We start from the raw sequence: 24,356 nt of genomic DNA on the forward strand, positions 1-24,356 counted from the left end.
GTGCGATGACGTCACCGTCATCTCACACTGGTGAAATCCGAGGTGGGCGAGAGCAAGACTGTGGGGTGAGATCAAGCGCTACAGTCTGGACGGGCGATTAGCGAAATAGAATACTCTTACTGACGCAGAAGTGAGTTTTGGGACTATAAAACATTGCTGATAATTCCAGAAGGACAATAACAAGGTAAGAACACGTACGTCCTTGTTTTGTTTGTGTGTAGCTGCGAAGCTCGTAATAAGGTGTGTTAATAGGATGATCGCAGAGAGATATAAATAGGGTTAATAATAACGAAGGACATTAATGGCAGTCTGTGGAAGAGAGAGCGAGTCGTGGTACAGTAATGATCCAGGTGAGGTGACACTGATGTAGCTTCAGCGCACCGAGGCCCCGATCGAGCGCCTGGAAATGTGCGGCACCGCACTGCAAAACACCAGCAGCGCAAGGTGTGATATAACCATGGATGATACAGTAGCAACACATAAAGGGACCTAAACATGAAAACAGCCTGAAGGCGAATGCCGACTCTCGGTGTATAATCTGCCATGCCTGGCAACTGCGCGAAATGAAAGCTGATTAACGGAGAGAAGCGCCTTACAGTCGCGGCTCTGCCCAGTTTATTCGGCAGCTGTGACACACATTCATTAACGGTTAGTTTTCACGTCTCAGTTTGTGACGTCGTGCCTGTCCGGCACATCCATGCATAATCAGGCAGCCTCTCGTGGGTCTCCGGAGGCAAACTGAAGCGAACCGAGCCCGGACGGGCAGAGCCTCCTCCGCCGGGCGCGTCGCTGCAGCCCGAAGCAACATGGCTGTCGGCCGGGAGCTGGGCTGCCGGGGAGCATCGCGTCCGTGTCTGGGCAAGCAATCCGCTTTCAGCGCCTGGGTATCCCGCTTTTAGGAATGGGAAGGAAAACTCATTCAGGTCCTTTGAAGGCAGTCCTTTAATATTATATCTGAGAATTCCGACGTTTATGAATTATCCATCGGTTGCTTAAGCCTGGTTCTCTTTCGCTTTCAGCTGTCCTGTCGCGCACCGTGCGCGGACAGTGTGGTGGAAAGTAGACAGGCGGCAACTGAGAGCTTTAATTAAGAAATCGATTTTGGCCTGTGTTGCCTTTTCGTGTTCGCGACTTTGTTTTTTTCCTCCTCTTTTGACCAGCCAAGGTGCTGGCTCACAGCCCTGAATGCTCTGCCGTGTTGGGCCGCAGTCCGGTCCGGTCCCGCACCGCTGCGGCACAGTCCAGTACCGCAGTGTAGCGTGTGTCGGGCCCGCCTTCCCGACCCGACCTGACCCGTCCGGAGGCGGAGGTGGTTGACTGAATTTCTACTTTAGAGTTACGACAAGGCAGCTGTTTTCTCGACGGAGCCTGTCTTTAGCATGCGATTAAAGTCTTCTTTGATTTGCGTTTCTAAACCAAACCGTTTTGATGTGTATCTATGAGAGAAACCCCCCGGTATGTAGTTTTATCCAGCGGTTAACCGGCTGCAGTCAATGTTTACAAGCGTTTGGCTCAAACATTTTGAGTTCTCTGTTTCAGTCTGTCTAAAGCACGTTAGACGGGGTTTTCTTTTGAACAAAGTAGTGGCCTTCCGGGCCGCTGTGGATATTATAAACGAGAAGGGATTATAATGTCTTCCCAAGAGGGGGACACCCTGCCATGTGATGTAACGCACTCACATGTTGGTCACCCTTTAGCTAAACAGAAACTGATCCGCCAGAGGGGCTTGAACGCTTCCTCGGTTACAATGATCTCAGTGTCGCTTATTAATTTACAAGCCACCTCTTCACACAACAGTCTGTGACAGGAGCCACTGAGGACAGTACAGTATGTCGTCTTATTCCTTCAGACTGTCATAAAAACTGCAAAGCTAATACTAATCTGCTAATTAAGTCTGTATAGAAAATGTATAAAAAATAGTATCTCAGGAGTTCATTTGTGACTGGATTAGGTGTGGGATAAATCCAATGCATTTGGGAAGAGTTTGTTCCCCTGCTGTATGTGATTTTTCAAAAGTATTCAAATAAATTGCCATACTTTAATGTGTGAATTACAGTAGGTCCCGTCTACAGAATTTGTTTTAAATACAACATTCACAAATTTTAGCACATGAGCCACATGCCAGGTATCTGTAGGAACTAATTTCAGGAGTGGGCAAACATGGATACAGATACAGAGTGGAAGACAGCTTGTTCCATACTCCCACAACCCTTTCCGTAAAGAGAGGGGCCTCCTCTTCTGCGTTTTCAGTGCACTTTCATGGAGTTTCCACTCGTCCTGTGGTGTATTTCTAACATTGTCTTCATGTGACAAGGCTAATAGAACGTGAGAGGTCTTTGAGGGCTGGGAGGTGGAAAAGATTGCACAGAAAAAGTCATTGTGAAAGTGAAACAATTGAAGCCCAGAGAACAGCAGCAGGGAAACATTACGAGAACACCATTTCCTGGAAGAATGGCTTTGGAGCTTCATTTGAGTAGGACTGTGTCAGGTTGAATTCCCACCGTAATGGTGCTACAGAGACCGCGGTGTTAAATTGGAGCACTCCTTTTTTAAAATGAGGTGTTTCTACATCACCCGTAGCTACTAAAATAAGGTTACAAGACGCCACACAGAAGATGACAAAGGTCATTGCCACTTTATTCCCTAATTCCTGTGTTTTGAGTCGACACACCGCCGTCACTCAGGTGTACTCTCTCCAGTTGACAGAGGAAAGATTTCTGCTTCTCTCCGTGACCTGGGAAAAGAATCCCGGTGGGTAGGCTGATTCAGGTCCGCCACAGGTTGCTTTCCCACGTCTTCTCTGGTCTGAAGGAACGCAGCCGAGAACTGAAACAGGCCTCATCTGAACACCTCTGCCGCCAGGTGTAGTTCTGTCTGCAGAGAAAATGAGGCACCGTGCTTTAAAGGGTGTGAAAGCGTCCTGCATAAAACTTGATATATCGATGCCACCCTGTATCAAATCCACTGTAAAGAGAAAATACTGTAGTGCTTTCCCCTGTTTTAAGGGGGTTTTAATGGGGGGTGTTGATGGGCGCTGCTGTTTTTCGCTCGAGGGTGCGCCAGTAAAATACCCAGCAGTCAGCTGGTACCAGCCCAAGGCACTCTGGGTAAAAGCATCAGCCTCAAAGCAGAATAATAAAAAATAAATTAATGAAATTAAAAAATGAAATCTAAAATTTTCTTTCTGCTGACAGCTACATTAGGAAGTGTCATTCATCTCTTCTAACCACACGACTCTCTGTAGGTGTGGCTGTTTGTGTTTATTTTCTGAGTACAGCAGTGGTGAAGACCTTGAAACTTTTAATGTCTTTAATGTATTTGTGCTCTGTTTTTTATCTAAAAATATGAATGCATTCCTTTGAAGAAGTGGAAACTTGTTTTTAACTACGATTTCTTTACTTCTGTTGGAATTGTGCACAGTCTTATAGCCCATCCTCACAGATACAGGCCATTAAACCATTTCTCAAAGAGCAGTAATGAGAAATGAGCGAGAGCTGTATCATATCATTCTTTAATAGCCACAGCTATTAGCTAAATAGAAAACACGTACTACTGTTCAGGGCTTTGGCTATATATTTCCCTTTACTGACCTCTGGCAACTGGATAAGTTTTCTAACAGGTTTATTTTAGAGGTAGCTCTTAATTACACAACTACCCAGCGATAAAGTGATAGTATCTACAATAATATTTAATGTTAAGTGAAAACTCTTATTTGGAGGGATTTCTTGAGAGGGGGACCTTATACAGTATGTCTCCTGCCTTCAGGCCCAGCCTGCAGTTGAGGTCTTATTGTGTCGTCTCATGTCGTGACACCCAGGGTTCTCTAGATGTGTTTATTTCATTCGGAATAGCAGTGAACGGCAGGAGACATTGCTGTGAGCGTCAGTGCAATCCTGCGTATGCGTGTTTCAGGACTCTCTGCGTGCTGTACTGGAGAACACGTGAAACCATTGGAGGTCAGCAGAGTGGAGGCAGTTACAGTATGTCATGTGCTCAGTGTGGTGGATTGCTCTCTTCTTGGCAGCTGTACAGCTGTTTGGGGGCTTTTCCTCTGGGAACGAAGCTGTTCCTCCTCTCCGAGTGCCTTAAATGCCAACGTTACAAGTCACGGCACCCAGCCCTTCCCGTCTGCCACCTGTCTGCTCTCACACAGGGCAGCTGTGGAGAAATAACAGGCCCCTGTGAGCCTAAATCATATCCCTTCCCTCACCTTCGTACGCTCAGAAGTCCTGGTTAAAAGCCACACACCCCTTCCCAAAATACAAGAGGGTTTGCATATTCCGTCAGCAAGTTTCGTTTTGTCTGAGACTAGCTAAATAGCATTTCGTTATACCATATACCATGTATATGAGTGTAATGACAATAAACTTGAACTTATTACTGTCAGTAAAATGGAATGCAGTTACTGCTTGTGGTAAAAGTAAATAAAGTTACACTTGGCTCTTCCAGGGCAGGCCTGACATAATAGACAGTGTTACAAGAGATTTGCATTAACGTCATCTATACTGCAAGTACTTTTTGGGTTAAAGACCAGATCCCTTAACAATAATTATTAGGATGTTATCCATCTAGTTTCAGCCACCTAATTGTGCTCTGACACGCATAACATTGTTCACCTTGTAGCAAGTTAATGCCTCACAGCTAATCCTCTGCTGGACTACTTTAGAGGGAGCAGAAATAACATCAGGCTCGATCTCTCATCCTCTCTGATAAGCGGATTTATTTTTCTTTCATGAAACAGACTTCTGTGGCAACTGATTGGTTTGGGGAGATCGGGAGAAAGACCACAAAGACAAGAGTGTTTTTTTTTCCGTTGGCGCTCTCTGGAAAGTCTTTTTGATCTTTATCCCAGCTGTCACACCATCAGAGTCCATCAGCATTGAGAACTACCTTGAAGAACCCATTTCATTTTTTTCCCCAAAGGATCACAACAAATAGTTAATTTGCAGCAAAGAAGAACCTTTCCAGATGAACCTACGTGACATGTTATGAATTGCCAAAGAGAGGAAAGGCACACCAATGACTTGGACAACAGCAGATCAGATTTGTTTATTGAGATGCCTTTGTATGAAACGAGTATTGCCTGCCTTGGTGAAGACTGTTATTGTTGGATCTCCCCTGAGACAGGTCAAGGAAAAACTTGCAAGTGTGGAGTTTTGACAGTGAAGGGAAAGTGTTCCGGCATTCCCTGGAAATAGGAGCACTCTGTCATTAAGCATAAAGGCAGTGTTCATGTGTCCTAATCTGACCTCTGAAGGAGGATGTGTAGAGTGTCCCTGGGACTTTAGGGCTTTAATCTTTCTCCTGGAAGTCACCTGTAACTGTAAGGTTTTAGATGATGTTTTAACCTTGACTCCTGGAGGCCGAAGGAGCTGGTGGGAGTCCCAGACAGTTAGCCCCACCCCCTTCTCGGCTGCACTCAGCCAATCCTGCATTAGCTAGCCAGGCAGGGTTAGCTAACGACGAGAGCCAGGCTCGAACCCGGGCTCACGGAGCTCAGCGGGTGCCTTTACCGGCTGAGCCACTCGGCTGGGCCTGGCTGTAGCACGTTTAATGGTGGAGGACTAGTCATTGATGGAAGAGAATGCCTTCGGATAGTTCTAGTTAAACGTCGTGAATAAAAATCAAAGTGCATTTGGGAGGAGAAGAACACGGAGATCTCAAAACCGCCGTCTTTACGGGGAAATTGAAATACTCCACATTGTCGAAGTACTTAATAAACATAAACTTTATTTTTATATAGCGGCTTCTCAGAGTTTTTTACACAACAACAAAACAAAAAATACACAAAATATATGCATTGAATATACACAATGAGAGTATGGAATACAGTAGGAGCAAAGGTGCACACGGAACCATTTCAATAAAAAACCCTCTAAAAATGAAGGTTTTGAGTCTGGATTTGAAAGTGATTAGGGAAGGTGACTCTCTGATATCCTTTGGGGCATTACAGGAGAAGGCCCTGTCGCCCATAAAGTGTAGACAGGCTTGGGGGACAGACGGGAGACCAGGATTTGACAAATGAAGGCTGTGAGGTGGGGAGTAAATCAGTACAGAAATACTTAAACCTGGGAATGTACAGTTGGAGTGAAATGGTGGCAATTCACAGGGCTTTGTGGGTAGGTTCCACTGTAACAAAATGATGGCTCTGTGGTGATATCTGCATTGAGTATTGGGTGTTTTTCACAAGTGCTTGAAGTTTAGTCAAGGGGACTATCTTTTTTTCAGTAAACCTAAGTTAATGTGGTGATAGCATTGAGCATTTGAGAGACTAACATGCAGCTTCCTAAGAACAACAGCAGATGAGTACAGGTGGTTACGAAAAGCATGTAATTTGTTTTCAGTGCTGCGGACTTTGAGACATTCTCAGAAGGAATTTCTGAGTCAGTGTTGGTTACGTATTGTAGTACATGAACTTGCAGGAATCAGCCACAACCACAGTGAGGTAAAGACCTTGTCTTGACATGCTGTTATCCAAGCGAAAGGTAGTGTGTTCACGGAGTTGTTGTTTTTTTTGTCTTTGACAAACATGCAGTTTATTAGTGAAGCACAAAGAGGGAGCGAGCTGGTGTTTACAGTCTGTAGTATTAATCTATACTCTGTCTGGAGCCAGTTGCCTCATGGCTCAACCACGGTAGTCACACAGGAAGTCAGGGGATTATGGGAAACTGTGACCTAAGAGGCAGACCTATCAACAGCCTTAAAGATCTAGAAGGAACTAAATAAATAATGTGAACTAACCTGAAGATTTCAGTTGAGGTGACATGCAAAAATAGAAGTTGTTTAAGATGCCTTGCAAATTCTAAGTGATGTATGCACATTATTTTCAACGGAATGTTACTCTGTCTTCAAAAAAGTGGATACACTATTTCTTTGGATGAAGACTTTATCCTCCTTGTTGAAGAGTATAAGGTTGTTGGGGTCATCTTCAGTCTCTTTTAGAACAATGCTATGAAAAATGTCACTTCAGTAGGTTAAACAACCTCAAAAAAAATTCCAGAGCTTTGCTTCTCGCACATCAATATTAAAGACTTGTCCAGCTTACTTCTGGGCATGCTGGCTCTCAGAGAGACTTTTTAAAACAGTTCCCTCACTCTGCAGTGTATAGATTCCTGGGGAGAAAAAAAAGAGAACACAGTCCATTGAATTTTACATCCATTAAGTCTCATAAAAAATTAGATTGAAAATGCAATTCTAATAATCTGAAATCAAGCCACTTTAGAACCTCCTGCCATGAAGCAAATGTGTTTTAAACTGGAGAGGAGTCCTTAGGAGAACACTGGAGCCTCTGTGAATGGGTACTGTTTTCTCCTGCTGGGTTTCTTTGCCGACAAAGGGAAATATAAACCTAGAATACTCACAAAATTAGGAACTCGCTCTCAAGTGTTAAAAGTCCCTAACATTTCCACTGTGTGTTCAGCTAAGGTGTTCTCACTGGCGAGCAGGAATATTCAAGCTTTGCTCTTAAAAGGGAGAATGGAAAGTGTAAGACGGCATCATTCAGAAAATTCACAGATGCAAAATGTTAAGCATTGTGTGTGCTGTTTTTCCTAACACTCATAACTCCCTTAAATCATCTGATCACCTGGCTAATAGCTGAACTCGGCAGATTTAAATCTACTTTGAATATACAGTATGTGCACGATGATATGGAGCAAATAAAGAATTGTGTACATTTGCACAGCTGCACACTTGGTCGATTTTTCAACTTGTGGTATATTGTGTAAAGGTTTTGAGTTCTTATACAAATACAGCCTTTCCAGTCTGCGGTACGAGCTCAGCCTCAAGGAGTTAAAGATGTGTGAAATAAGGAGCAGATCATAACAGCGAAAAGTGATGAGGAAGTTGTAGGGTTTTCAGGTGCTTTCCATGGGTGACGTAAGGTCGCATGATGCCAATCAAGGTTTTGGTAACCCATGACTTGTGACCCTTGTCCTGCAGAGAACTGTTCACAAGGGAGAGTGACACAGTAACCCAAGGCAAATTCAAAGCTGTTTCAGCAGGGCAGCCCCTCAGAGTGGACTCCACTAGCTTCAGCACCTTAACAAAGGTACAGGCGGACCTGAATAATCCTCGTTTATTTGTTGGACTGAGAGGAAGAGAAACTGGGTGCTTCTGTTGCCAGTGCTTGCATCTCCCTGCCTCAGGGATGTTGTTGTATCCTGTCTCTGCCTGTACATAAAAAAACTAGCGGTTAAATTCAGTGATACTGTTAGAAACCCTTTCTGCCAAGTAACTGTGTCCCCAGGTGAGAATAAATATAAAAAAGAAGGGACAAGTCTTTGGCTTTTTTCTTATTAATTGTACAGCACTTCTCATTCCTAGTGTGGAAAATAAGTAAGAATGTTCTTTCAGATGAGAAGAGGCCATTCAGCCCATGTAGCATTTAGTAGCTAATTGAGATCCAGCAGTTTCCAGAAACACACTGAAGTAGTATGACAAATCATAGCTCTTGCTCACCAGTTGGTGTTACAGTACACCAGGTGACACTACAGAAATCATGCAATCCAGGAACATCTGGACATCAGCCCATAAGAGTGAAGGCAACTTTTGCCAGTAGCTGAAAAAATACATCTCATTTTCTGACATGAGCTTATTGTACCATTTCCTCTGGAATTTGCTTTAAAGGAAAGTGGAAGTTCTTGTTACTGGCTGAACCACAGATGCCAGTTCTGGTTTAGACAAGGACGTCTGATCTTGAAGCGTTTCACTCTTGCTTCCCGGAGATAGTCAACAAAAAGACAACAAACAGCTGATCGGTGGTTGAAAGGCTGGCAGTCTGCATTTAAAAAGCTTGTTGGCAAAATCCGTTCCAAGGAACGTTCAGCCAGATGAAAGTCCCATCCGAAACATGTCCTGTTGTGTACTGTCTGTGATTTCTAAGTAACTGGCTTGTGAGTAAATATACCATTTTCTTCTCTTTTTCCCTGAAGGTAACTCAGAACATCCAGAAAGATGTCTCAGGACAAAGGCTACCATGTTCCGGGAGAAAATAACCCGCTCCATAACCCTGTGTTTGGCGCTCCAAACCCAGCTGGATTCATGGTGCCTCCCCCCAGCTATGGACAGAGTCCCCCTTCGTACGGCGGACCAGCCCCCACTTACGGAGGCCCCGGCTACCCCACGGATGCCTTTGGACAGCCCGCGTTTCAGCAGGGGGCCCCCGGCTTCGGACAGCCCGCTTATCCTGGCCAGCAGGTCCCTTTCCCACAGGTGCCTTTTCCACAGATGCCCTACCCACAGGGCCCCTACCAGCAGGGCCCCCAGCATCCGGGGTTCCAGCCCCAGGGCCCCACTCCCCACACCGACGACCCCTCCGGTGAGTGCCAGGCCGGAGACTGTCCTTTATCCCCAAGCCAGCTGTCGACCAGTGTTGGCCCTTCTTGGCTGTGGGGATTACATGTGATTCAATTCAATTCAGTTTATTTTTATATAGCGCCTTTCACAACACGGTTGCCCCAAGGCACTTGGAGGGATCAGGCCTTGGGGGAGGGGGGTAGTGCAGGATCCCTCTTTATCCTCTGCCTCTTAGGTGACCAGGCTTCAGAATTTGCTTAATGATCCTCTTCAAAGAGAAACACGACAACGGATTGATAGTTTTTCATTAATTGAATGACGGGGGGGGGGATTCAGTTTTCAAGAGCCACATAATGAATTACGTTTTTGGTTTTTGCTTTGTAATTGAAGGATTTAGTGCTGGTGATGCCAGTGTATAAGTGATAGTATTAACTATTCCTAATGGAACATCTGAGTTCATGCCAAGTCTCCGGAGACTTCAAAGTTCCTGTTTAATTCTCAGAATCAATTTAAGGTTGCTGTTTAACATTATGGCGCTTATGAGTAATGATTTTTATGTAAAAGAAGTTTCCTTGTTACTAAGATATGAGCTCTTTCTAACTTGTAGTTCTGAAATGTACGTGTGATTGTGTTCAGTCCCGCTCAACAGTCCTGGTTACCATGGGGACGTGCCTCCTTCTTACTACGATAATGAGGAGTTCACCACTTCAACCTGGGAGGACAAGTCCATTCGACAGGCCTTCATCCGCAAGGTGAGCAAGCAGAACAGAGCTCCGGCCTTCAGGACACAGCTCCTTAACATGGATTTCCAGAAGCGAAAGAAAACATGACTACTGTAGAAGTTCATAAAATGCCAATACTGCAGGATGTTTCTGAAACTTAAGTAGTTAAACTGCACTAACAACTTTCAAACTTCTGCATTGCCTTTATTTTATCAACCATTTAAATGTCAGATGAATGTAAGTTATAAACGTGGAGGTGCCCAGTGTTAAACCTTCTGAGGTTTTTATTCTCATTATGCGGTGGAGGGAAAATTCGAAGTGTTTGCTATCTACACCGTGTCCAGACAGCACTCCCATTCCCTCACTGTTGATACAGTGTACCTATTATGAAATATTGTACCTCAGAAACTGCAAAAAAAGTCAAGGTAATTGCAAAGCCATCTTATTTAGCATACAACGTCATTCCAAAGTGAGAAAAGTACAAGACTTGGTTATACTCTAGAAAATGAATTTAGAGTAGAAAGCAAATGTTTTGAGTTTCATACGCAAAGTCATGTCTGATGGTGAGATATTGGTAATCTGTGCTCTAAATGATTACAAGACCTCAAGATTGCAATGATTACGAGATTAAAAGATTATTATGCAGATTATGTGATGGCCAGGCCTGCGCATAAGACGCATTTTTAATTGTGTGAAAAGGGAAGAAAAACGCAGCTTATATTTTAAAAGTCGTGTAATGGCTGTGCGTTACTTTGGGGTCTGACGTCCGCTCTCTTATGATGTGCTTGGATTCCGCTCCACGTCCATGCAGTCTAGAGCCGGAGGGAGCCCGACAGGCCCCCGCGGCTCTGAAACAGAGTCTGTTTTTCCCCGTGTTGCGCTCTCCAGGTGTTCATGGTGTTGACCGTGCAGCTGACGGTGACGTTCGCGTTCGTGGCGATTTTCACGTTTGTGGACGACGCCAAGCTCTTCGTGCGGCAGCACCCCTGGATCTACTATGTGTCCTACGCCATCTTCTTCGTCTCGCTTATCGTGCTGAGCTGCTGCGGGGATTTCAGGCGCAAGCATCCCTGGAACCTCGTGGCCCTGGTGAGTTATTATTTTCGACTGCCCTCTGCTTTTTTGCCAATACACCAGCAGTTCTTCACCTGCTGGTGTCCTTGGTTTGGAAAACACTGATGCTCCAGTAATCATCAGCTGGTGATGTCACACGTGGTGATGTCACGTGTGTACGTGGACAAGGGAGAGAGATTATATTACCCTTCTGCTTATAGTTTAATAAAATAGTATAAAATAGTTTTTGGCATTCATTTGAAGTGTGTTAGAACCTGCAGAGCTTTGCACAGAGCAGCTTCATGTTGTGTAGTGGATCAGCTACCAGTCTGCAGCTCTGATCCATCAGACTGATGGCTCGTGAACAACCCTGAGGTTTGGTGGAATTGGAGTGAACCCAAGCCCTCACGGTCCATGTTGTCCCCTCTGTCTTGCAGTCACTCCTGACCCTGAGCTTGTCCTACATGGTGGGCATGATCGCCAGCTTCCACGACACGGACTCGGTCATCATGGCGGTGGGCATCACGGCTGTGGTCTGCTTCACCGTCGTGCTCTTCTCTCTGCAGGTGCGTCCCCCCACACCCTCCTCTTTCTCCTCTCCAGTCCTCTGCTCCGCTCCCGGCTGCCTGGAGCTGTTCGTGGGGTGTCTTCTCTTACTCGTGTTTCAACTATAGGAAAACACCTCAGACACTTGAGTGATTTATCCTGGACCTGCCTGAAGGTCTCTCCAAGTTTTACAGTTAATTACGCCTGTTGTTTTTTGTGTTAGCTCTCGTTGCCTGCATTATAAATAATGTTTTAGTGACAGTCAGTAGCAAGTGTTGGCCAGTCAGTGTTCTGTATTGGGGCGGAGGGCATAGAAACTCTTTAGAGCTCCTGACACTCTTTAGGCACACGAAAGCAAACCTGCTCACACAAACAAGAAGCTAAACCTGCCTGCAGAAAGTGCTGAAGGTTCAGTTCGTCTGGTATGCATTCAGGTCAGTTGCTTTACCTTTTGTTCATTAGGTCCACTAAAGTGAGCCTGTCTGTTTTCCCCTATTAAACCTGGGCGTAAGTGAAAGTGCATGGCTGTGTCCCAAATTCAGAAGCACAGCCAGGAGACGCCAGGCGCTTCACTCAGAAGACATTTACCACTTCATGCACTGTTCTAGAAATTGTACGCTCTGAAATGTGACAGTCTTTCTAAAGATGTCAGCTGCAGCAGCCAGCGTAGCAGACTTCTGTAACCTGGAAGGCTCGCACACAGGTTGGAGATGCGCAGTTCCGGCAAGCGCCACAGGATGGCAGCCACACAGCTCGTAACGTCTCTCCTTCTCCACCGCAGACGAAGTACGACTTCACGTCCTGCCGGGGGGTGCTGTTGGTGTGCCTCATCGTGCTGATTCTCTTCTCCATCATCTGCATCTTCATCCGGCACCGCATCCTGCACATCGTCTACGCCTCCCTGGGAGCCCTGCTCTTCACATGCGTACGTCCCGTCCCACTCTGTGCAGCTCGCGTCACCCAGAGTTTAACGGGAAGGAAATGTCCTGCGGCCCTCTTTTCAGAAATCGCTTTCAAGCTGAGTCAGGTTCATTTGGTGTCCCAAGAAATGAGCAAGATTGCCTTTTAAACTTCCTTGAGCTCCCAGTTGTCTCCGGTTAGACACAGCTGTGTCACATCTGGAATCAGGATAGCTGACGTGAAAAGTCTCTGGTCACAATCATGGTGGATAAGACGTTTAAACATCGCCGTGGCTCACGATGGGGACTTAGGGACACCCGGTCAGTTCGACCTGTCTTTCTCCTCCACTTGCAGGACAGGCTCCGTCTTGCCATGACTCCTCCAGAGGGCTGTAGTCAGGCCCCGTTTGGGCTGACTAAGCTTGTGTGTTTGGTGTTGGTGCCTTTGTGTTGATGCTAGATTGTCCATTCTGGGTTACAGGAACACTCAAGACGTTTGAGCACTCCTTTTACTAATTAGATTCTTTATATTGCTACAAACGGGGGAGTTACAAAAATGGAAAGAATCAGGAATAAGCCGAGCAGATTAACTGATAAGGAAAATAATCATAACCATCCAAGATTTTTGCCAATATTATATATACCTGAGAAATTGGTATAATTAGAAGCTTATGGGTTCTTGGTTCTCTGGTGAAAAGAGTAATTCAGGCACATAGGGTTAAACAAATATTTATTAAAAAATACACACACTTAACGCATCATAAACGTATAACAAACCAGTTATGTTATTTGCAGAACCCAGAAAATCCCCAGGCTGTTACCTAGTCTTCAAACTCTTATACAGTATAATGCCTACAAGGGCTCAAAGAACACATAAGCTTCCTCCAGAACTAACCAAAATACAACCTGTGGTCAAATCTCTCTCCCTCTCTCTGTAAACTTCAATGCCACAAAATAAACAGGAACCTATTTCCCTATTTTAAAAATGCATGCACTAGCCAGGAGAGGGCATTTTTTACCGAGGGATTCATTACACAGGAATTCATGAGATTCTCAGAAACACTTCCATAGTCAAATATAGCTTTAATATTGTTTTATTTTACTACACAACGTGGTATATACTGTACATTTGTGCCTCCAATTCTGTCCTTCAACATCTGCTTTGTTCTGTTTTTTTGCAGTTCCTGGCAGTTGACACCCAGTTGCTCCTTGGAAACAAACAGATGGCGTTGAGTCCTGAAGAATATGTGTTTGCTGCCCTCAACCTCTACACGGATATTATTAACATTTTCCTCTATATTCTGGCCATCATTGGGAAGGCTCGAGAATAACTCAGTGGAGGAGATGGATGGAATGTGAAAGTGTTTTTTTTTTTCTGCAAAGCAACAGAAGAAGTAGAAGTTCTCTCTGAACATTTGATGTGGAATTGGTTATGTATGCTCATTGCCACATTATTTCAGCCAGGCTATTACTTTTACATCTCTGCAAACTGCAGAATCGAAGTTTTAAGATTTTGTTTTTCTTTAGGATCAGAAAAAAATCTTTAAAGTATGTACAGTAGCTGTATATTAAAAGCTGCTTGTTTGGACTAGGCATTTCCCCCCAAAGTCATTCCTTTCTGCAACAGGAGGCTGTGTTAACCATAGCTGAAGAAGTGTGGTATACTCTTTGCCTGTCCCTTAAACTGGGTGCAAGTGACAGGGCTCAGAATGGACAGAGACAGTAGACGTACAGTAAATGCAGTGTGAGAATCCATTGCCATGTGCCCTATTACCACATTCAAGTATGTCTTGGTTTGAATGAAAAATAGTCTCTCAGTGTGTAAAAAGACTCCGACATAATATTGATAACATTCTGAGATTCTGGAGAGCAGTTTTTCCTTCTGCTTCTGACTGTTTGCATTGCTGGAAAAAAAAAGAAAAACGCAGAGCTGACTGCTGTGAAACATTGGCAACCAATGCTGAACCTACTTAAGAAATTCCTCTTGGCTAACTGATGCCTCTGCATTTTCTTATACTTACAGTTACCGTGTACAGCAGTCAAGCACAGTTCATGGGTCAAAAAGCACGACAATGCTGAGCTGTAATGTAAATCTATTCATATGACTGACTTGCCATTCTGTTGAATCGAATCTGTTAATAGTAATACAACTGAGATGATCAATTCTTTTCTGGAGACAGATCTGATTGAAGAAAGCTATTTCATCACACTCTACCTTGCCTGCTTGTATGATGAGACGTTACTGCATACTTCTACAATATCTTCGACAAAATTATTCTTATAGAAAAAAATAACTTCCGTACTAATCTCTTAATACTTAAAGCGGATAATAAGCTGATATTGTACAGTAATTCAAAAATAGCATGGTCCATGGATTTCCTGACTTGCAAGATTTGAATGTTCAGTTTCCATTTCTTACTCCTTTAGTTATCATATTACTGTTTTATGAGGTATGTTTGTTGTAGATCTTTAAAATTTAAATATGAAGGGTAAATATACTTCAGTTCCTTTGAGTTTAAACTTCTAAAAATATAAATGTAGAGGGTGGTTTAATATGCATTTGATTTTTAATGTTAATATGCTCCTGAAACCTGCAAAGAGACATTTTAAAATGAAGGAATACCTAGACTTAACATGTTATCTTTGAAGCTACAGGTTACTTTGCATCTCGTTAACACGCCATGAACTATTGGAAAGGTAACAGTACAAAGTTATTTCTCAGGCAATAGTCTTTTTGGATTCCTCCTCATTTTTTCAGGCTCTCAAGTAAAGACTTGTTATTTTGGCTTCTTTGTAGTTTTTGTGTAAAGCCTAGAATTCCCAATATAGATTAGAATTGAACTGTTTTTAGGAGGAGCACTTGAGGTTTTTTGGGGTGATCTTTTTGGGTGTTTTTTTTTGTCTGGCTTGACACTATAGTGTTATAACACTCTAACTGTATAATTGACAATGTTTTCCATCAGTATCGTAGTGAGCAAAGGTAATCGGTCTCAGCTGAGCCTAGCTGGGTGTTATTCTGCAGCTCGTATGTGTTTGAATTCTAGATCGTAATGAAATCAAGTGAGAATTTCACCAGTTTACTACTAACCATTTAAAAAACTAACTTCTTGATGACCAGAAATGATCGGACACATCGGACCCTAATTGTAAAAGAAAAGTAGTCTTTGGAAAATATCAGAACAAACGGGAAAACAGGTTGGGCTGAAGGAAAACTACAGAGTAACTGTTTGTTCACACCCCTTAGCTGCTGCATGAAGACTGTGAAAAAAGCATTTGAATCCTTACAAACTCCCTGCGTGCAAAATGAGGCGAGTAGTGGTCTAGCTGAAATGCTTAAGACATGACTGGTTCTAAACTAATGTGATCGACTTTGTCAGTATTGCATCCCAACAGGTGTGACTTTTAGACAATTTGAAGCACTAATCCTACATCAAAGCAGGTTTCACTGAGTCCCAAATTAGTGTGTGGATCCCAGCAAGCATCTTGAACTTTAATCCAAAAGGTGTATGTGTTTTGCATTTTGTAACATGTATTTATTACATCTGCACGATCGTTTGTGTGTGTTCCTGCTGCATTTTTGCAGTCAGTTACAGTAGGTGCACACATGGTTGATTTTAAAAAGCAAAAATGTTGTGTAGCTCACTAGTTTTTCGTTTTTGTTTAACATTTTTATTTGTATGTACATCTATTTAAAATGTATGTATAGGTTTTTCTTTCAAGCAGTAGGTTGACGTGTAAAGTATAAATATTGGCTTTGTAGTTCTGTTTGCACTGTAAAACGGGCTCATTACTGAAATGAGAGATATTGAACTACATAGCTGTTTGCTTTTCATTAAAAGAGTAAGAATACGTTAATACGAGTGTTGTCTATTTTTTCATTCATGTTTGATATTGTTATAAAGGTGTGCTGTACTTAACAGTGGTATTTTTCTGCGATGTACAGTATTTAGCTGAATCATCCTTTTTTGTAAAGCGATTGGTTTCCAGAAAAAGCATCACAATCTTGCTACAACCTTTGCTTTAGGGCTAAAAGCAAGTAGTAAAAGAGTATTTGCTGTGATGCTGGTATTAATGCCGTTCGAGAACTTTAGAAATTACTGAACGTGTAGTCTCCACCCAAGTGGTTCGGACGATAAACACACTCCCAAAAGTGCGTATTGGAATCGGTGACAAAATCTCAAGTGTTAAGCATAACAGAAAAATACAAGTGCAGGAAAGATACAATTTGAATAGCGCAAGTGTAAAATAAGAGCGAGTTTGCAAGACAAAAATACAGTGCTAAAATAACAAAATCACAGGCAGAGGTGCCCATTTGCAAAGCAATTAAATCTTTGTCTCTGGTCTTACCTGCGGGTATCGGAGTGTTTACTGTAAATGTCGAGTTCCGAGCCTGGCCTAGGTGTTCCTGTCGATCTCGTACTATCCTTTTGTAAAGAAGGGAGAAGGGAGGCCAGTGAAATACCTTGGCACAAGACAAAAAAAAAGTTTATTTCTCCATTTGCCAAGCCAAATTATATTAAATCAGGTGGGTAGCTGCGTCAGCATGCGTAGGCTGCAAAGAACAAGTAATAGGTTAATTCCATGCTGAAAAAAAGAAGAAAGAGAACACAACGTTTCGGCCGTGGAGCCTTCTTCAGGTGTGATGCTCAAATCCTGTAAATACCCCCCATTAATAAGGGGAATATTAATTCACAAAAAAAAATTGAAGGTAATAGACAAAACATAATTATCAAAATGAGTACTAACCTGATTTTAGGCAACCACTTAATTATATAACGTAATACGTGACATCATAATGGCAGAAGACGTTTAGCATTGAAGCTAATAAATTATATAAAACTGGGACCACGGAAAATTTCAAGCTGATACAGGTTTTCACCGCAGGGACAGTCACATCGAGCTCAGAACCGGGTACTTAAAGGGAAAACGCTAGCGAAATCGCTAGAGGGACTCCCTCCACATGGAGCTGCTGGGGAGCTACGAGTTGCTGGAAAGGGAGAACGAGAAGCTCCAGAAGGAAAACGGCGAGCTGAAGCTCATGGTGGGGCTCATTAAGACGAACATGGAGCTGCGGTCCCAGCTGGGCTTGCCGGCAGAGGACCGAAGCGCAGACTCCGCTGCCTTAAGCAACTCGCAGAGAAAAGCGGGGGTTGCAGGTAAAGGGTGTGTCTGCTTCTCTGTGTGACGTTTATCGTCCTGACCTCAGTCTTGTAATCTTAAAGCTCTAGGTGGGGATAGTTTAGAGAGCGAGTCTCTGGACCCGCCTCCTGAACAGGTTGTGGGTTCCAGTCCCCGCTACAGATACTGATGTTATACCTTCAGCAAGGTGCTTTATTTACCCTAGTTGCTCCAGTACAACCGGCTGTGTAAATGGGGACCCACAGTTTTATGGGGATAATCAGCTCCGTGAAGTTGCGCCCCCGACAAACAGCACAAACAATGAAACCCACGTGAGGTATTTCTTTCGTCACCAGATCTTTCAATTGTGATCTTTTGATCAGTTGACCCCGGCGTTTACACTAATAAAGGTCTTACATTTAGGGAGGTGTTGCTACGTTAGTTCATTGGCTTAGGTGTTTTCTGTTTTAATTTTTAACCATATTCGCGAAAATGTATTGCTTGTGCACTCCTTTTATTGGTGAAGAGACACCGTTGCTGTATCCTGACAACACCAGTTTCCAAATTACGGAGACAGTTATATTGCAAATACAAAATGTATTTCGAATAATACGGGACATTGTGAATTAATAAAGGCGTTAAAATAAAAACGATGTAGTTATTTTGCGAATAAGTAAAGCGTTTTAAAAATAGATTACGATTGACAGTAAACAAGCCGATCCACCTGACGCTGCCAGCTTGAACATCTCTCAGACCCGTGATTGGCTAAACCCCCGGCCTGAAAGTTCGGGCCACAATTGGGTGGAATTTAGCAAGATTGAAAATAGACCCTCTGGTTAAAGCGCAACAGCGGACGTTACGATAACATAGGTGATGGGTTTTCTTCTTTGGTCCAAATACTGCAGCCCCGGTTAACCGTGTGTGCTGTATGAGCACGCTGGATATACAGTAACACATCCATTGGTTTCCAATAACTGAGAAATCTAAGAGAACTGAGCTCAAGACTGAATAGCAGACGAAGAATGTCATGGCATCCACAGCGCCTTCACGACACAGATAGCATGTCACGATAGGGGTGCGCGCATCACGATCACATTGCGGTACTAGCCGCATTACTATTACTGCCGTGGCGCTCTGTCGCCACTGTTGCCACGAGAAGTGGATATATCGCGATATGATATATCCAGACAAAATGCCCCGCCCCCATCTCGTGACAGTTATGGCCTTATATCACGATATGCCACCCCCCCCAAAAAAAACGCCCCCCCATGTCGCGACTTGAAGTGCATATATCGCGATATGATATATCCGGGCAAACGCCCCGCCCCCATGTCACGACATGAAGTCCGTATATCGCGATATGCCATCCCCCCCCCCCATGTCACGACATGATGTTTACATATCGCGATATGATATATCCCGCCAAATAACCTGCCCCCCATGTCGCGACATGAAGTCCATATATCGCGATATGTCACCCCCCCAAAAAAAAAACCACCCCCCATGTCGTGACATGAAGTCCTTATATCGCGATATGACACCCCCCCAAAAAAGCCCCACCCCCATGTCGCGACATGAAGCCCGTATATCGCGATATACCACCCCCCCACCCCAAAAAAACTGCCCCCATGTCGCGCCATGAAGTCCGTATATCGCGATATGACACCCCCCACCGCCCCCCTATGGCGACATGGAGTCCATATATCGCGATGTGACATACTCTGACAGGATACACCACCTCCATGTCGCGAAACAAAGTCCGTATATCGTGACTCGTTCTATCTGGGTATATCATGTTATGATATGATACCTTTGTCGCAACAATGGCACCAGTCGTAATAGTCACGCACCCGTTGTCACGATATATGCTGCCGCGATATACATGCGGTCCCTATCATGACATGCTGTGGAGCTCTTGTAGCGATGATACCTCACAGTAACACGTTTGGCAACACAGCATGTCACGGTAGGGAAAGAAAAGAAAACGTGCCTTAGAAAATAAAAATTATATCTCTTGCAGTCACGGTGATTTGACATACATTAAAACCACAATTTTATGTCATAGATGGTTAACTTGCTGGCATGCGTCAAGTCTTATTTATTATTCATATTTTAAGAAGGCTCATAAGTTTATGGATATCGGTAATATTAAGGGAACGAGCTAAACCGTCCATTTGCTGCCTCTGTGTTGTAAGGATCACTTTAACTAGAGAATGACGTTTTACAACATATCCAGTAGACCGTGAGTATTGCTATAAAATCCAAAGCAAAACGTTTTCTTACAAAGCTTATTAAGTTACACCATCACAAAACAGTTTAAACAGAAGTAAACAGTTTAGTATAAAATTACAACATCTGGTGTGTTACACTGTTCAAGGAAACGTACTGGATTAAAGCTCTGTATTGTTCCCCGACCATAAAGGTGTGAAATTGCAAAGGCTTAGGTCAAATGATCGAAAGATCACAATTGAAAGATATGGTGGACGTGATATTTTTGTACATCACAGAGTGAGGTCACAGCCAGAAGAAGAATGCGCTATATTGAAATATATTGAAACATCCATCCCACCCGACCAGACAGACTCAGAAAACAAATTGCACCCATTGTTTTCCTAGCATACAGGAGTTAAAGTGCCGAGTATGTTGGTACCTGTAAACTTCCTTGTACTACAAGTTGTAGTCACGTGATTACCATGAAAAAAAAAGAGGAGGCGCTTTATCTCACTAATGAATGAGACCGGTCCGGTTCCACGACGATGTTGTAGGGGGGCTGAGTTACATCACGACCCCGAAAAAACATAGCACTTTAACCCCGGAAACGAAAGCTGCACAAACGCTACTTTTAACGGCATAAATGCAGCACTAACGAATGAGGTGGGTTTAATCATTTGTGCTGTTTGTAGGGGGGCACCTTCACGGAGCTGTGATAATCCCCGCGATGTGTTCCCTGGACTTACTATGTACATGGAATTTTCTATTTTCTGAGTCACCGTGGGTGAAACTATAAGCAAAATATTGTCCGCCCTGGTGGGCACAGGGACTCACTGCTTCTTACCGAACAAAACTTCCCATCTGTGCCTCTAAGGCAAGGTACAACAATGTGTACTATAAGCACACGTACTGTATGTACTGGGCATAAAGTTACATGATGGAAGACCTACAAAACTTTCGTGAATATAACCAAGGGTTTGTTTCTGCTCACTCTCCTCAATGTCGTTGTGCCTTACAAGATCATCTAATAATCGTCTATATGACTGGATTGATTGTTCTAAAGTCAGAGCACTGGGGCAATTAATAAATTTAAAAAGGTGAATTCAAATTGCCAATCGTTGTGTCTTTAAAAGTCTTTCAGGATCCCTGGCCTGTCTGTGTTTTTGTAAAATGTTTTTCTAATGCAGGACAAACATCAACCCTTGTGTGGGATGAGACTTTGGAAGAGGGCAGATTTAGCTCCCATCTCCAGAAAATGCCACACAAAACATCTTCCCCCCTGAATCTCAGCTCCCCAGGCAAAGAGTCCCTCGCTGTCAACAGCCACAATGAAAATGTTTCCCTTGACAAAAGGAGCAGAAATGAACCCTTGACAACTCCTGACATGACAGGTAAGAGGAGCAGAGATGGGCCCCTGTCGTCTCCTGACAAAGCAGGTCATCCGTCTCTGAACTTGCTGACAGCGCACCTCAGGAGACTTCTCAAGCCGAGGCTCCTTTAACGTACAGTATTGTAAATCAATATATAAACAAAATAAAAAGTGAGGGTATAATTATATAATGCAAATTAGGCATTGCAGGTTAATAACCTTCTTCGAAAGCACATGTAGCAGCGTTCACATTTATTTTGAACTGAAAAGCACATTACAATTTTAGGGAGAAATCTTTCACCTTTTATCAGTGTGAAGTGAAATGTGAGCTTGGCTCAAGGAACAGACCTGTTAATCATGTGGTTCAAGACTGGAATGAGCTACACGAGGCTCCTGATCCACACTTTCGCAGCAGTGTCAGGGCCCACAGGTTGGGAAGCACTGTAATGCAAGGGCACAAGAAGTCCAAGTTTGAGCTGACAAAGCCTGTTCCTCCTGCCAGATTGATCAGCGATGCTGAAGTCTCACCTCAGAGCTTGCTGAACTTATTTCAGTCCTGCAGTTTGCCAGTTGTTCTGTAAGGATGGCTGCACACTTATTTTCCAGAGTTAGTTGTTGAGTCACATGTCCTGACTATTCTTTTCAACCAAACAGAGACTTGTGTATCTGTTTGGCAATCACAAATACAACAAAAAATATTGTCGTCACTAATTATAAATAAAACATCCTGTATACAAGAGACAATTAAGACTTTTTGCTAGAGTACATCATGATCTAATGAAGATACAGTGGCTAGTACTTCCAGGGAGGTATGTGGCAATAAAGACACCACAGAAAACACAGATCACAAGAGAGTGAGCAGTCCTCTCCTCAGCAGGTTGCTAAATGTTTGAAAGTGAGTTAGATAGGCATGTTTTGTCTACTGCAGTTTCAGCAGTTAACCAGTAGAGCCACGAAGGCACGGGTGGACATTTTTATCGAGCCTTCTTGGTTTTGTGCTACAGACCCTGTCCAACAGAGCCAGGAGCGTGTGGTTGGTGAGATAGCATTTCAGCTGGATCGCAGGATACTGTCCTATGTGTTCTCAGGCCAGACCAGACTGTATGGATTTACTGTGTTCAACATCCCAGATAAGATCATTCAGGTCAGTGAGTGGATGCAGAGCAGAGGAGAGTAGCTTCTTCTGGAACACACGTGGTTTCTGCTAAGGTGTTTGCTGCACCTATGGTCCTTGCCTTTTGAATGGTCACAGTTAAACTCATTGAATTTTCAGTATATCGATGAGGATCCTGCTTCTGAAAGACTACTTTAACGCCTTACTTTTACTGAGGTGTTTGCTATGGTATTAAACAGGCTTCAATATTACCAAATTTCAGTCACTATTGTGGTAAATCCAATAGACACTCTGCAACTGTCTACATTTCTTAAACTTGCTTAAAGATTTTTACTTTTACTCTAGTTCTTAACGTATAATTATTTGTTACTGCTAGTTTTCTTTCACAGTTTTACAGTGCATTTTCTTACTTCTGTGTTTTATTCATATTCTATTGTACACCTCTTTGAGTGTATTAAAAATGAAAGAGATCAATTCAATGTATTATCACTTCTACTTGCGCTGCTACAAAGGAGGTTCTCAGCTATATTCATTTCCCTGTTCTTTTGATCTTGCTGATGTCTATCATGTTTGTGAAATTTACAGTGACAAGCAAATTTTGTTGATCACCTAAGGATTAGCCATTTATTGAGCTCTGCACACTTATGTACAATAATAATTTGCTTCAGGAGCTATTCATTTAATTCAACAAACTCTTAAATTAATTCAATTAATTAGATGTCTCTGTGGAATACAAAAATTATGCACACTCAGATTTGTCCCATGTGAAATAGCTTTTAAGTTATGCTCTTAAGTAGGCTTGTTCTGTAAGTGTGGATAATACTTTTCTCTTCTCTTAACAATGTAAATTATATTTTATATGTGTCATATTTGTGTTCCACAATCTGTAATATGTCTGTAGTGAACAAATGCAGGGATTGAAAATTAAAAATGTTTTTATTCCAAGTGTTTAGTAGTTCATCTTACTGTACAGAACAACCAAATGAAATGTGTTGAAAGAAATTTGCCTGCTGTCGTTTTTTCTTGTGAACCTTTGAAACAAGCATGCTTTGTTTCTTATTCATAATTTCTAAGCACTACCGTATGCCATCTTGCAAACTTTAAAATGAAAGAAGAATCATTGATTTAGATTCCAACATAAAATACTGCTGTGATGCAGCTGTCAAAAAGGAAGTGCTTTTTTAAAGAAAATCTGATCAGTCAGGACATGTAGATTCGTCTGAATCATTTCTAGAATTAAGGTGCATAAAGAAGGGTTAAACAGTGTGATAGAAATGAGGTAACCTGGATGAATAAAACATAAAAAGAACTCTAGAAACATGGCAACTATCTCTCAACCAAGCAACCTTTGAAAGAAAGGAATTTTCTGAGCCGTGTCTCTTAAATAAAGTGTCTGCTTCCTTTAAATAGCTCCTGCACAACATCTGCAAATGTAGCAACCAATTACAGCTACCTCTAGATGAAAGTGTTAAAGCCACTGCTATCCATGTCAGTAAGCTTTTTTGGTTGTTGTCCGTCTATCCTGGCAGGAATGAAAGGGACAGTCTGGGATATCTGTCTGTTAACGTGTCCATGGCTCTCTGCAGGTGTCCACTAACCTGGTGAGTGGAAAAGTCGACCACGGCTTTCGTGCCCACATGACCCACCGCTACTTCGACTTGATGGAGAAGCTCAGGAAGCTGGGCTACAGCATGACCCTGCACCCCCACTTCGCCGAGTTCATCGTCAACTCCTATGGCATCCTCAAGCAGAGGCCTGAGGCCTACAGCACCGAGGACAGGAGCTACAGCGATCCCGAGATCCTGAGGAAGCTGGTGATTGACATGGTGCCCTCGAACCTGCTCAAGGACATTCTGCGGCTCTTCAGCTGCCTGTGCTACATGGCCAAGCAAGATGGGAAGCCTCTCTTCATCTGGTAGCGGAACGTTCTTCCTGGGCCACAATAAAACAACCCGGCACAGACACATCTGGCTTTCTTGAGCTCCCTTTTATAGCAGCCCTGCAATGTATGCAGGCAGTATCCTAGA

At 43.2% G+C, this 24,356-nt stretch overlaps 2 protein-coding genes and 1 long non-coding RNA gene across 8 annotated transcripts in view; 2 read left to right on the top strand and 1 right to left on the bottom strand.

The window, feature by feature from the left end:
• Window positions 1-16,372, top strand: grinaa (glutamate receptor, ionotropic, N-methyl D-aspartate-associated protein 1a (glutamate binding)). Of its 2 annotated transcripts, none has more exons than XM_015357613.2 (7): window positions 1-184; window positions 8,934-9,319; window positions 9,934-10,049; window positions 10,908-11,108; window positions 11,510-11,638; window positions 12,400-12,543; window positions 13,699-16,372. In XM_015357613.2, exons 2-7 carry the CDS (start codon window positions 8,956-8,958, stop codon window positions 13,846-13,848), a joined length of 1,104 nt encoding a protein of 367 aa, XP_015213099.2. In that variant the 5' UTR covers window positions 1-184; window positions 8,934-8,955; the 3' UTR covers window positions 13,849-16,372. The 2 variants fall into 2 exon arrangements, with proteins under 2 accessions (XP_015213099.2, XP_069051045.1); XM_069194944.1 differs by lacking the exon at window positions 1-184 and adding an exon at window positions 716-923.
• LOC138241440 (uncharacterized) overlaps window positions 13,596-24,356 on the bottom strand; it is a 12,232-nt gene continuing 1,471 nt past the window's right edge. Inside the window, exons 2-4 of one of the 4 annotated variants that reach the window (XR_011190668.1) lie at window positions 21,564-21,656; window positions 16,865-16,979; window positions 13,596-13,725 (exon numbers count right to left, since the gene is read on the bottom strand). This is a non-coding gene — a long non-coding RNA (uncharacterized lncRNA). Of the gene's footprint in view, window positions 13,726-16,864; window positions 17,234-17,263; window positions 17,374-21,563; window positions 21,657-24,356 lie in introns of those variants that run through there. The other 3 variants (XR_011190667.1, XR_011190666.1, XR_011190665.1) reach the window with 3 other exon arrangements.
• LOC102693308 (speriolin-like protein) lies at window positions 17,384-24,293 on the top strand. Of its 2 annotated transcripts, none has more exons than XM_015357654.2 (4): window positions 17,384-17,673; window positions 21,034-21,237; window positions 22,220-22,359; window positions 23,916-24,293. In XM_015357654.2, the coding sequence occupies exons 1-4, from the start codon at window positions 17,478-17,480 to the stop codon at window positions 24,246-24,248; spliced, it is 873 nt and encodes a 290-aa protein (XP_015213140.2). In that variant the 5' UTR covers window positions 17,384-17,477; the 3' UTR covers window positions 24,249-24,293. The 2 variants fall into 2 exon arrangements, with proteins under 2 accessions (XP_015213140.2, XP_015213141.2); XM_015357655.2 differs by lacking the exon at window positions 17,384-17,673 and adding an exon at window positions 19,533-19,601.

The sequence above is a fragment of the Lepisosteus oculatus genome, chromosome 10 (genome assembly GCF_040954835.1).
Source record: "Lepisosteus oculatus isolate fLepOcu1 chromosome 10, fLepOcu1.hap2, whole genome shotgun sequence".
NCBI lineage: Eukaryota > Metazoa > Chordata > Actinopteri > Semionotiformes > Lepisosteidae > Lepisosteus > Lepisosteus oculatus.

Excerpts from the sequence above, each read along its gene's own strand:
- grinaa (XM_015357613.2), top strand. The coding sequence starts at position 8,956 with ATGTCTCAGGACAAAGGCTACCATGTTCCGGGAGAAAATAACCCGCTC. Across the intron at positions 10,050-10,907 it reads GACAGGCCTTCATCCGCAAG|GTGTTCATGGTGTTGACCGT; the intron begins GTGAGCAAGCAG and ends TGCGCTCTCCAG. Across the intron at positions 11,639-12,399 it reads TCGTGCTCTTCTCTCTGCAG|ACGAAGTACGACTTCACGTC; the intron begins GTGCGTCCCCCC and ends TCTCCACCGCAG.
- LOC102693308 (XM_015357654.2), top strand. The coding sequence starts at position 17,478 with ATGGAGCTGCTGGGGAGCTACGAGTTGCTGGAAAGGGAGAACGAGAAG. Across the intron at positions 17,674-21,033 it reads GAGAAAAGCGGGGGTTGCAG|GACAAACATCAACCCTTGTG; the intron begins GTAAAGGGTGTG and ends TTTCTAATGCAG. Across the intron at positions 21,238-22,219 it reads GACAACTCCTGACATGACAG|ACCCTGTCCAACAGAGCCAG; the intron begins GTAAGAGGAGCA and ends TTTGTGCTACAG.